At 39.0% G+C, this 13,576-nt stretch overlaps 1 protein-coding gene across 5 annotated transcripts in view; it reads right to left on the bottom strand.

Annotated features, from left to right (window-relative positions):
* The window catches only part of LOC150094664 (NPC intracellular cholesterol transporter 1-like), a 672,338-nt gene that overhangs the window by 372,992 nt on the left and 285,770 nt on the right, over window positions 1–13,576 (bottom strand). For all 5 annotated transcript variants that reach the window (XM_090411086.1, XM_090411087.1, XM_090411088.1 and 2 more), the window contains exon 10: window positions 1,667–1,727. In XM_090411086.1, coding sequence (XP_090267212.1) covers window positions 1,667–1,727 — 61 coding nt within the window. The remainder of the gene's footprint in view (window positions 1–1,666; window positions 1,728–13,576) is intronic.

Here is a 13,576-nt window from a genome sequence, read left to right as displayed (position 1 = left end):
TTGTAATCAACAATACTGATAATTACTGACTAGCAAAATTCTTAAATAGTTGCCTAGAAAATGTGATGATGTCTCTAAGTATTGCTACTTAAAAGTTTCAGCTACACGAGAAATATTTTAAATTTGTTTCTGTGAAATCTCTTTGGGCTTGTCAGTGATTAAATTTTCTTCATATTCTTCAGGATCTTCCCACTGTGCATCTAAATTTAGCAGATCGGAATCACTCAGTTTCTCAGAATGAGATTTAATTAACTTAGATTCATTTGAAAAGCCTCTAAAATCATTTGCACAATGTGGAAGAATGTGCTTCTAAATGGATCGCATATTGCTACTAGTAATTTCATTCGACTTCATAACCAGGCTGAGATTTCTCTGATTTAGCCAGAAAAGTCTTGGAAGGCATTGGCTTCCAAAAAAAGGCCAGTTTCATCGACAATAAATATTTGTTGGTCACAAAAGACCCCTTCTTACACAATTTTCTTCAAATCTCTGGATAATTTGTGGCCACCTCCCTATCGGCACTTGCAGCTTCACCTGTAATTAGAACATTATGTAGGCTATTTCTCAAACCACCCAGCACTAACGTGGAATTCTTCTTTTCCATCATTGATAGCCCTTTCTTTCAAGGTTGCAAAGAGACTTAAAGGTCAGTTCTTAGCAGGATCCATTTCTGGTTACAATCTTCGATCTGTGTACAAAGGTCTCTTTAATTCAATTATTATGATACTTTGTATTCAGCAGCTTTGCTTAAAATTGCTCTTATAGTTGATTCACCCATTTTTATGTTCTTGTCTTATCTTTGCTCTGGACTTGCCTTGTTCACTTTCTTTATTATTTCAAGTTTTCCTTCCAATAAGATTACGTTTCGAATTGCTTTCACACTTTCACTTTTTTGCTCACTAATTCTTTTACTCATGATGAAAGGTTGGCAAAATACTTTAAAATAAAAAAAAAAATGTAAGGAAAATAATTGCAAAGGAGGTACGAGATATGATCAGGAAAATGCTATGTAATTAGCAGATGACATAAATTTTGGCGGTAAAAATTTGGAACATAGTATACATAGCGTGCATGGAAGTAGTGTATTATGCCATTAAAAATAACTTTGTAAAATGCTTTAAATCCATAAGTAAATTATTTCATTCAGGTGAGTGATTTTTTAAAATAGCCATAAAAAATGGATAGATAGAAAATTTTTAAAATCTGTAACATTTATTTTTAAGATGTATATGGGCACACTAATCGAATTTTAGAGGTGCATTAATCAAATTTGGGTATTGAAAAAAAATGACGCACTAATAGAAAACGCACTAATCAGGGGTGCATTAATTGAGGGATTACTGTAGTCAAAAGGTGTAACAACTTATTATTAAAATACTCTAGATTAGAGTTAGTTGCTGAAAGTTTTTTTCACTTGTTTACAATTTAAATTAAAGACCAAAGAATTATATTCTTGTTCAATCCTTTCTCTGTGCAAACTCTGTTTACTTACACTTGGATAAATGATTAAACAAGAATATAATTTCTTGGCATCTTTAATTTAATTTAATATTCCTAACTCAACTATGCATTTCATATTCATGTAATGTGATAAATTTTGTTCCATTCTCTTCTGTTTCAAAACAAGCATTCAAGCACATATTTAAATATTAAAAAAAGTACTAACCTCTGCTTTAAATGCTATCTTCATATTATCACTTGTAATATTCTTCATATATTTAATAAATCTATATTAAAAAATAAAAATTAAAAATTAAATATTAATTATTTTTTGTGAATCAAGTTTTGACAATTTATTATTCATACACAGCTATCTTCAAAACTAAATATTAGCCAAATAAATCTAAAATGTTTTTAGATTTATGTGACTAATATGGATATAGTTCCATTGTTGTGGTTAAGGCTCCATTTTATATGGCTTTGATTAGGCCTCATATGGATTACTATGCAATTGCTTTTCATGTGATGATGATATATTAGAAAGGATCCAGGGAAGACTCACTGAGGTGGTATGTAGTATTTGGAATATGGGGTATGAAGACAGATTGAGGGAATGCAATTTGCAGCTCCTCATGAATCGATGAGGAGAGGAGATATGATTGTGACATACAAGTTGTAAAAGATTGTTATTATTATTATTATTATTATTATTATTACCACGGGCTACTCCAGGAGTCCTTAGACTCATCGAGGGAGGCCCTAAACATCATGTTCACACAGCTGTTCAACATTCTCACAGTATCTATCATACCTTGCCTTGAACTCGCTCACTGTCATAGCACCCACAACAGACTCTGGCAGCTTATTCCACTCATTTACCACTCTAAAAGTAAAGAACCCAGCTCTAACACCCCTGCTAACCACGCTCTTGCCCAGCTTCCATGGGTGTCCCCTAGTTCTCCCACCACCAGTCCTGATCTCAAAAATATCATCTGAATTAATCCTATAGAATCCTTTTAGCAATTTGAATGTCTCAATCATATCTCCCCTTTTTTGCCTATCAACTAGTTTCTGCAACCCACAAATCTTCAACCTGTTCTCATATGGTGCATTCCATAGACCTGCTATCATCTTAGTCACTCGCCTCTGGATCCTCTCAACCTCCTCCCCATCAAGAAGGAACCGAGGTGACCAAATCTGGGCACAGTAGTCGAGATGAGGTCTTATCAGGGCTCGGTACAGAGGTACAATAACTTGTTTTTCTCTGCTCCTCAAGGTATTTTTCAACAACCAAGTGAGTTGATGAGCTGATTTAGCTACTTTCGCAATGTGCCCCCTAAACTTCATCTCCCTATCCACCAACACTCCCAAGTCCCTGGCCTCATCAATCTCTTGGAGTACAGTTCCACCAATGTGGTATACTGCTGCTAATCTTTTCACTCCGAAATGCATAACCTTACATTTTGTCCCATTAAATTGACATCCATTCTCCTTAGTCCAGAACTCCAATCTATCTAAGTCATCTTGCAAGACTTTGACATCTTCTGCATTCACTATCGCCCTACCCAACTTTGCATCATCAGCGAACAAATGAACTGTCCCACTTAGACCATTCCCTATATCGTTAATGAACAGGTTAAACAGCAGTGGTCCAAGAATAGAACCCTGTGGCACACCACTAGTCACAGGCCGTTTTTTGGACTCTACTCCTGAATAAACTACTCTTTGATATCTCTCCATCAACCACCCAGCTATCCATCTCACCAACCCTATATCCATTCCCATATGTTGTAGTTTACGGATTAGAATTCCATGTGGTATCCTGTCAAACGCCTTTGCCAGGTCCAGCAGTATCACTGTAAACCCATTTCCCTTATCCAGTTCAGCCGTCACCTTGTTATAAAACTTGAGCAAATTACTGAGGCATGATCTACCCTTCACAAAGCCATGCTGTCCTCTGTACAGTATCTCATTTTCATCAATCCATTCCTGTATTTTTCCCTTGACTACTTTCTCCAAGACCTTGACAACGACTCCTGATATGCTGATCGGTCGGTAATTTGCAACCATAGTCTTGGATCCTCCTTTAAGCAGTGGAACTATTTTCCCCTCTTTCCACGCCTTCGGGACTAAGCCAGACCTGAGACTCAGATTAAACAACATGGTCAAGGGCACTGATAATTCATTAGCAGCTTCATGCAAGACCCGTGCCGGTATACCATCCAATCCCACAGATGTATTCACATTAAGGTTCTGTAATAGACTATTCACCTCCACTTCATTCATCACAATTCCCATATAAACTAATGGTTCCTCCATTTTTTCAACGTCACCACCTGGATGATATACTTTTGCAAAGTGCGCGCTCAGTAACTCCACTATATCGACTGGTTCAGTGAACTCTTTACCATCGTCATTCCTTAAAATCATTTTGCCATGTACAGTTTTTTCTTGCTTGCAGCATATTGAAAGAACTGTTTGGGATTCTCTTTTGCTTGCATAGCTAGTTTCCTTTCATAATCGGCTTTTGCTGTTTTTACCACACTCGTTACCCTTCTACCCTGTACTTTATACCGTTCGTGTGCCTGCAGGTCACCCCTTTCTTTAAATTCCCTCCATAGTTGTTTCTTTTTTTGCAGCTCAAGCTTAATGGTGTTATTCATCCATTTAACCCCTCCTTGTTTCACTATTCGGACCTTAGGTATACAATCAGCCATAACCTCCTGTAAATGCTCTTTGATCACTTCCCATGCTCTATCGACGTCCAGCCCTTGCAGTTGTACATGCCATGGCACTGATCCAAGCAATCTCCTAAGCTTGTCATACTTGCCAGCACGGTAATTCCACATATACCCTGTCTTAATCACAAATTTCACACCTTTAGCCACCTCCCAGGTCAAGACCTTATGATCACTCTCACCAATAGGTGGCAACATGGTCATATTCATTACAGTCAAATTCTCAGATACTATTACCAGGTCAAGCACTCTCACACCCCTAGTATTTTCAATTACATGCTGTTTCAGATAGTTATCCCTTAATAATTGAATAAAATCCATTTCCTTCCTCACATGTGTCCTCTCCTCCTTCCAATCAATGTTACCATAGTTGAAATCCCCCATAATAATTACCCTCCTTCCACTCATTTCATCAATTTGTTTATGCATACCATCTCCACCATCTATTCCATCACCTGGTCTATAGCAGCACCCAACTGTATATTTTATTCTGCCAGTATCAATCTCACACCAAATAGCCTCAAATGAGCTCCTTTCACTATCCTGCAATACTTCAATTCTCCTTGGCTGCAGTTCATCAGCTATCATCAATAACACCCCTCCCCCAATTTTATTCTCTCTGTCCCTCCTAAACATACTATAACCTACACATTCTATCCCACTAACTATATCATCTTCCGTCAGCCATGTTTCACTAATGCCAATAACCTGTGGCCAGGAAGAGCCAATCAAGGCCAAAAATTCTTCCTTCTTGTTCCTAATACTCCTGGCATTAGTATACATGAATTGCAGTGTTCCCTTTGTCCCACCCCTATCTTGATGCGTTATTCTAAATATCCCATTCCCATTTTTTGTCCTTATTGCTGGCTCAGGTACATTATATACATTTTTACACTCAACTGTCTCACTGATGTCTGGATATCCACTTCCCCCCTTCCTTGGTAGTTCTAGTTTCCCTGGTTCTGCACATCCATTTTCACTTCATTCAGCAACACTTTTTCCAGTCTCCGCACACCAAGTCCATTCAAATGCAGTCCATCCATCTTGTATAAGTCCTTTCGCCCATCAAACTCATTCCACACGTCCACAAATTCCACACCACACCGTCCGCATAACCTGCGCATAATATCATTTGCGATTATGGCCCTCCTTCTAAACTCCTCTCTGTCATACCGTGGTAACAGACTCACCATTCTAACTCTGTCACTCTTTTCTTTCGCTACCTTTAACAATACTTTCAAGTCCTCTCTCATAAAAAATTTATCACCTTTCAATTCATTCGTACCAGCCACAATTGTTATTTCTTTCACCCTCTGTTTTTGCACTCTAATGCTCTCACTTACATCCTTAAATTTCGCACCCGGCAAGTACGATTTAGTTACACTCCCATCTATTACTCCTCTTAATAACGAGTCACCATACAATACTCTCTCCTTCATTTCGGAAACTCGCTCACGCTGTTTATTTCTGTTCATTCGGAAATAAACAGCGTGAGCTGTTTATTTCCGAATCACTCTGGAAAGAGTTTTGCAGGTGCTCTAATTGCCGCTGCGCATCTTGTATCACTGCGCGCAGCCAAGCGATCTCACTTCCTACAAATAATTCATTTTTTTTATCATTCAAACCATTTTCTTTTTCTGTATAATTGCTCTCACTCTTTCTTAGATCACCGCTCACATTGCCATCTTGTACACCGCAATTCCCTATCGAGCCACTATTTTCACTCGCATTCTGGCTTTCTTCAACCATAACTGTCTCACAACCTGACACATACTTCGACTCCTCACTTTGCATACACTTTCTACACATTCTCCCACCACTATCACTTTCAACCCATACTCCAGACTCATTCGGGAATGCATACATTCCACACACATCACACCGGACAAACTCTCTCACACTACAGTTTTTGAACAATGGCGTCGTATTTTTGGACGCCATTATCTTACGTCGCATTGCCGCCATATTCAAATATTGTTAACAGGTTAATTTTTCATAGAATGAAAGAGAGAAGCCATTCCTGGAAATGGTATAGAGAGGGTGTGAGCAAAGAAGTGAGGAAGAGGTACTTTGCATGGAGAGTGGTTGAGTAGAATGCATTGCCTAAAACTGTGATGAATGCAGGCACCACATGAATAAGTTTAAAGCACAGCTTGATGAGTTTTGTGTGTGTGTTACAGTATATACCTTCTGTGATGAGTCTTTTGACTTCATGAAAGTTTGAAATTAATAATAATAATAATAATACAAAATAAAATAACCTAAAACAGGGGGCTTCAACCTTTCAGACAGCGCAGGCCGCATTAAAAATTTCAATGAAGCCCGGGGGCCACTAAGCTATACTGCGGTATTTTGAATTGAAAGATGCTTTCTAGATTCACAAGGAACACTGTGCATTTGATACTTTACATAAAATCCTATAAAAATGAACAAACTCAGCTTTAAGAGTGTAGGTAGGAGTCGGGTTCATGATATGTAAATACAAACAATACTTGAAAAAAGATAATTCTCGTGGAAAGGCTTAGACGTTGGTTATACATTCTTGCTAAATAGCTAAAGGAAATTACAACATAATAGAATATACATTAAAATAAATTTTAATATCCCGACCCTTGGCCAACTTTTATATGGAAACTTAAAGAGAAAGCCTTAAACGCTGCCCCACAAAAACCAACCATATGGCTTTGCTATGTTGATGATGTGTTCGATATTTGGCCACATTGCTCTGATGCACTTCTCTCCTTCCTAACACACTTAAACAACCAACACCCCAGAATTAAGTTCACCCTGGAAGAAGAAAAAAACATCTGCCTTCCTTTCTTAGACACATTAGTCACCCGCCAGCCTGATGGAACCTTGGTTTTCTCAGTTTATAGAAAACCCACTCATACAGGCAGATACATTCACCATCGATTCACCCCCCCTCACAACAATATGGAGTAATTAAGACACTACACAACAGGGCTAAACATCTGTTCCAATGACAATGCCCTAACCACTGAACTAAACCACATCCTCAACACTTTCTTAACCAATGGCTACCCCCCCAAAAAATCCAAAAAATATTAAAACCAATAAACCACAACCCCCCCCCCCCTTCACAACAAGGATTACTCTAAATCCATCACCATTCCCTATATCCGAGGCACCATGGAAAAAATTACAAAAATCCTAAAAAGACATGACGTAACTTCTTGTTACAGACCTTATAAAAAATTGGCATTCCGCTCCACTAAAGACCAACCTCCCCCCTTAGAACCTACCTGATGTATACCAAGTCCTTTGCAGTTGTAAAGTGTCCTACTTTGGCCAAACAGGCAGGACAGCTAATATCAGAATTTCAGAACACAAGGACTGCATCTGTTTTCACCAATACAGCCACTTGGTCTTGCAGACCATGCGCTGGATGCCCGCCACGATAATTGGGGTATAGTGTGTTCAGGAATGACAGAGAGAATAAAATGGGGGGAGGAGTATTGTTGATGATAGCTGATGAGCTCCAGCCAAGGAGAATAGAAGTTGAATTGCAGGATAGAGAAAAGAGCACATTTGAGGCCATTTGGTGTGAAATTGTGGCTAGCAGAACTAAATATACAATTGGGTGCTGCTATAGACCAGGTGATGGAAAAGATGGTGGTGACAGTATGCACAAGCAAATAGAAGAAATGAGTGGAAGGAGGGTGATTATTATGGGAGATTTCAACTATGGTCGCATTGATTGGAGTGAGGAGAGGACACACGGGAGGAAGGAACTGGATTTTATTATTAAGGGATAACTATCTGCGACAGCATGTAATGGAAAATACTAGGGGTCAGAGAGTGCTTGACCTAGTAATTACATCTGAGGATTTGGCTGTAACAAATATGACCACATTGCCACCAATCGGTGAGAGTGATCATAGGATCTTGACTTGGGAGGTGGCTAAAGGTGTAGAATTTTCAATTAAGACAGGGTACATATGGAATTATCGGGCTGGAAAGTATGACAAGCTTAGGAGTTTGATTGGTTCAGTGCCATGGCATGTACAACTGCAAGGACTAGAAGTTAATAGTGCATGGGAGGTAGTTAAGAAGTGCTTGCATGAAGCAATGGCTGACTGTATACCTAGAATCCGAATAATAAATCAAGTAGGGGTTAAATGGATGAATAACACCATTAAGCTTGAGCTACAAAAAAAAAGAAACAACTATGGAGGGAATTTAAGGAGAAAGGTGACCGGCAGGCACATGAACAGTATAAAGCGCAGGCCAGAAGGGTGACGAGTGTGGTAAGAAAAGCAAAAAAGGATTACGAAAGAACATTGGCCATGCAGGCTAAAGAGAATCCTAAAACAGTTTTTTAGATATGTAGCAAGTAAAAGGAAAAATGTACATGGCAGAATGATTTTAAAGAATGCTGATGGTAGGGAAGTAACTGAATCAGTTGAGATAGTTGAGTTACTGAGTGAGCACTTTGCAAGAATATATCATCCAGGTGGTGACATTGCAGAAACGAATAAACCAGCAGATTATACGGGAATTGTGGTGAATGAAGTGGAGGTGAGTAGTCTATTGCATAACCTCAATGTCAATACATCTGTGGGATTGGATGGTATACTAGCTCGTGTTGTATGAGAAGCAGCTAAAGAATTGTCAGTACCCTTGACCATTTTGTTCAATTTGAGTCTCAGGTCTGGGTTAGTCCTGAGCGGGTGGAAAGAGGGGAAAATAGTTCCACTGCATAAAGGTGGTTCCAAGACTGCTGTTGTAAATTACCGACCGATTTGCATATCAGGAATCATTGTCAAGATCTTAGAGAAATTAATTAAGTAAAGAATACAGGATTGGATAGATGAAAATGGGATATTGTATGGGGGACAACATGGTTTTGTGAAGGGTACATCATGCCTCAGTAACTTGCTCACGTTTTATAACACAGTGACGGCTGAACTGGATATGGGTAATGGGTTTACAGTGATACTACTGGACCTTGCCAAGGCCTTTGATAGGATACCACATGGAACCCTAATCAGTAAACTGGAGCAGATGGGGATAGATATATGGTTGGTGAGATGGATAGGAGGGTGGTTGAAGGAGAGATACCAGAGAGTGGTTTATTCAGGAGTGGAGTCTAAAAGACGTCTTGTGACTAGTGGAGTGCCGCAGGACTCTGTTCTTGGACCACTGCTTTTCAATTTGTTCATCAATGATATTGGAAAGGATTTGAGAGGAAGTGTTCACTTGTTTGCTGATGATGCAAAGTTGGGTAGAGTAATTGTGAGTGCACAGGATGTCAAAATTTTACAGGATGATTTGGATAGTTTGGAGGACTGGGCTAGGAAAAATGGATGTCAATTTAATGTGGCAAAGTGTAAGGTTATGCATTTTGGGGTGAAAAGAATAGCAGCAGTATATCGCATTGGTGGAACTGTACTCCACGAGATTGATGAGGCCAGGGATTTGGGAGTGTTGGTGGATAGGGAGTTGAAGTTTAGGGGGCACATTGCAAAAGTGACTAAAACAGCTCACCAAATCACTTGGCTTCTGAAAAATACTTTAACATGCAGAGACAAACAAGTTGTTGTTCCTCTGTATCGAGCCTTGATAAGACCCCATCTGGACTTCTGTGCCCAGTTATGGGCACCAGGGTTTCTTCGTGATGGGGAGAGGGTTCAGAGACGAGTGACCAAGATGATAGCAGGTCTGTGGAATGAACCTTATAAGAATAGGTTGAAGATTTGTGGGTTGCAGAAATTGGACGATAGGTGAAGGAGGTGTGATATGATCGAGACATTCAAATTACTGAAGGGTTTTTATAAGATTGATCCAGAAGATATTTTTGAAAATATGACTGGTGGTGGGAGGACTAGGGGCCATGCATGGAAGCTGGGCAAGAGCGTGGTTGACAAGTGTGTTAGAGCTAGGTTTTTTACTTGGAGAGTGGTGAATGAGTGGAATAAGCTTCCAGAGTCTGTTATGGGTGCTACGACTGTGAATGAGTTCAAGGCAAGGTATGATAGATACTGTGTGAATGTTGAATAGTTGTTCTTGACATAATGTTAGGGCCTCCCTCGATGAGTCTGTCGACTCCTTGGAGTTTCCAGGAACAACAATAATAATAATAATATATCGTAGTAAATTCAAATATGAAAGGGTATTCATGGAATCAGCCTCAGCCCTAAGAAACAATCCAAACCTCAACAAAGTTGGTTGCATGAAACTGCCCCAAGACCAATCAGCCAAGAATACCAACATTGCCTGCTAGGGGGCACCATCAGGACTTTTAGGAGAAAGAATAGCTTCCTGCTTCGCTCCTCATTTACTGTGTGTTGTGCTTGCATGCACGTGTCTTGTATTTAAGTTCCTGTGATGATGGCAACGTGACGTTGCCGAAATATTGGAAGTGTATTAAAATTTATTTTAATGTATATTCTATTGTACGTTGTAATTTCCTTAAGCTATTTAGTAAGATTGAAAAAAGATAATTTAATGAAGAAAACATTCATTTTTTACATGTTAATGGGCAACTTGGCAATGTTTTTCCTTGACAGCTTCTCGATGTTGACATCAATGTTGGGAGTCGCTATGTGCAGAGTATTCTCGAGATGGTCTGTAATCTGAGTTCTTATCTTGGACTTCACATGCTTCATTCTGGAGAAGAACTGCTCACATAAGTATGTGCTTCCTAACAAAGCGTACATCTTCAAAGCATGCTGGTACAGATTAGGGAATGCATCCTCAGAAATGTAGCCTTTGTAAAATGTAAGCAAGGGCCCATTGAATAATTTCTCTCTCAAAGAAGTGTTGTTTTTGAGTTCAAGAAGCTCCATTTATACCGAGCCTGGCATTTCGGCAGCATTGACACTGAATGACATTGATAATAAATCTAAAGAACACTGTTGATAACGAAAATCACTAAATCTCTCTTTGAACTCACTCCACAACATGGTTAATTTTGTAGTGTATTCATCAAGAGACGAACAGTTAAACTCAGCAAGAAGCTGAAAATGAGTTGTCTTTTTTTGCGAGTTGTGCCTCCCAAAGTTTGAGCTTGAAAACAAAAGCTTTGATGTGATCAAACAGAACGTGCACCAGTTGATCTTTGGATTGTAGCCACGTATTTAGATCATTCATATGCAACGAGATGTCAGTCACAAAGGCAAAGTCTATCATCCATTTTGGATCGTTAAATTCTGCAATCAGATTCCCCTTGGTTTGCATGAACTGCTTTATTTCACTCCTTAAGTCAAAGACTCTTTTAAGAACCTTCCCTCTGCTCAACAAATGCACATTACTATAATAAACCACATCGCCATGATCCGCTTCGCACTCCTGGGTCAAAAACTCTTGGAATTGACTATGATTCAATTCTCTTGCCCTAATAATGTTGACGACAGTCACAATAACTTTCATGACATTCTCAAATCCAATAGATTTCACACACAAATTCTCCTGGTGGATTAAACAGTGGCAATGTATGAATCTTTTCCTTCTAGTTCTGGTTCTTTCCGTAGCAGCACAACAAACCCTTGGTTATTTCCCGCCATAGCAAGGGCACCATGAGTGACCACACCCTTGAGGTTGGTTAAGCTGAGGTCAAAACGCTGGAGCATTTTCTTGGCAGCTTCAAGAATATCAGTGCCTTTTGTCGTTCCCTTCATAGGTACGACGCAAGCAGTTCTTCTGTCACAATGAATTGTTGATCAATGCCACGGACAAAGATAGCCAGTTGTGCTGTATCCTTCACATCTGTGCGCTCATCTAAAGCAAGTGAATATGACGTAAATTCGGATGACCATTTTTTTAAAGTTCCTTCAATGTCACTGGAAAGTTCTTCGACACGTTCTTTGCTACTGTTACCCCAGACAAATTCGGTTTTTTAAACACTTCCTTATTATTTGGGCATAGAATATCCCCAGCAGCGATCAGACACTCTTTCACAAACTCGCTGTCCAAGAAGGCTTTTGATTTTTTAGCAATTTTTTCAGCTATTACTTAACTGACTTTGATGCAAGCATCGCTCTCTTCCCTCTGCCTTTCAAATGTATCCTGCTGGCATTTCAAATCAATTTGGAGACGGTTCACTTTGTCCACATGAAGCCGACCTTGAAGGTGATTGAAACTGGATGCATGCTTTGTCTCATAGTGTCATTTTATATTGCATTCTTGTGATACTGACACTGACTCATGACAAATTAAATACCACTGGATTATAGTCGATCGGCACAAAAAAGTACAAATTGGTCCACTTTTCATTAAAAACCTAACAAGAATCACTTGATTATGCTTTTTACTTGTAGAAGCCATAGTGATGGAGGGTGAACACAAAAAATGATCTGAAATGGCCGTATAACGATTATTATCCACTGAATATGTGTAACACTAATGAAAATAGTCTGGCAATATAAAACCACAATATGCTACGGCTGACATGACAAACCTGCGTGTGCTTATACACAATATCACACTGTTTACGACTGACTGACTGTGAATGAGATCCTCTTGTATTTATATGAAAATAACGAAGTAAAGAGAACCTTGAGATGTATCTGGAAGGCACTAGGCAGCGCACTCAAATCAACTACTGCTTCAGCCATCTACCTGAGACGTTAGTACTAGTACTTAAGTACCGCTTGGCACTGGTAGATGGCTGAAGAAGCATGTCTATTTAATATTTATTTTTATAGGATTTTATGTAAAGTATCAAATGCACAGCATTCCTTGTGAATCTTGAAAGCATCTCACAATTCTAAATACCACAGTATAGGTTAGTGGCCCATGGGCTTCATTGAAATTATTTTTTATTTAATTGCAATTTAATATTAATTAGTTATTTTTTCAAAATGGCCAGCAGGCCACAGCAAAGAGCTCCACGGGCCACAGGTGGCAAGTGGGCCATGCATTGAAGACCCCTAACCTAAAATAAAATAGTAAATCCAAAATACAGGAAAACCTTGCTTAACGCAAATTCAATATGTGCGATAATCAGTTAGCGTGATTGAGTGAAATGATACTATTTCCTGCTTTAAGTGATTGATGAATCAGTTAGCGCAATTTTTTACATTATGGGAAATTCTACGTTACACGCAATTTTTTGTCGCCAATCTGCAGCGAGTGGAAAAGCTGGAAGTCATTAAAAGATATGAAAGTGGTGCTAGTAATACGATGATTGTGCAAGACCTGGGATAAATTGAGTCTACAGTTTGGACTATATTAAATAAGAACAAAAAATACAAAACACAAGGAAAAGTTGCTACTGCTTCTTTAAGCATGCCGATCACCTGAAATAGAAGCCATTTAATGATTGAGATGGAGTGTCTTCTGTTACTCTGGATTGAGGATTATAACCAATAAAGAATATCTCTTAGTACAGAGAATATTCACATGAAAGCTGTCAATATTTTTACCTCATTGAAAGA

This window comes from Typopeltis vanoorti, chromosome 21, assembly GCF_054136105.1.
Source record: "Typopeltis vanoorti isolate ZY-2024b chromosome 21, IOZ_Tvanoo_1.0, whole genome shotgun sequence".
Taxonomy (NCBI): domain Eukaryota; kingdom Metazoa; phylum Arthropoda; class Arachnida; order Uropygi; family Thelyphonidae; genus Typopeltis; species Typopeltis vanoorti.
The sequence above is the reverse complement of the archived record's forward strand: the minus strand, read 5'-3'. Positions and strand labels throughout refer to the sequence as shown.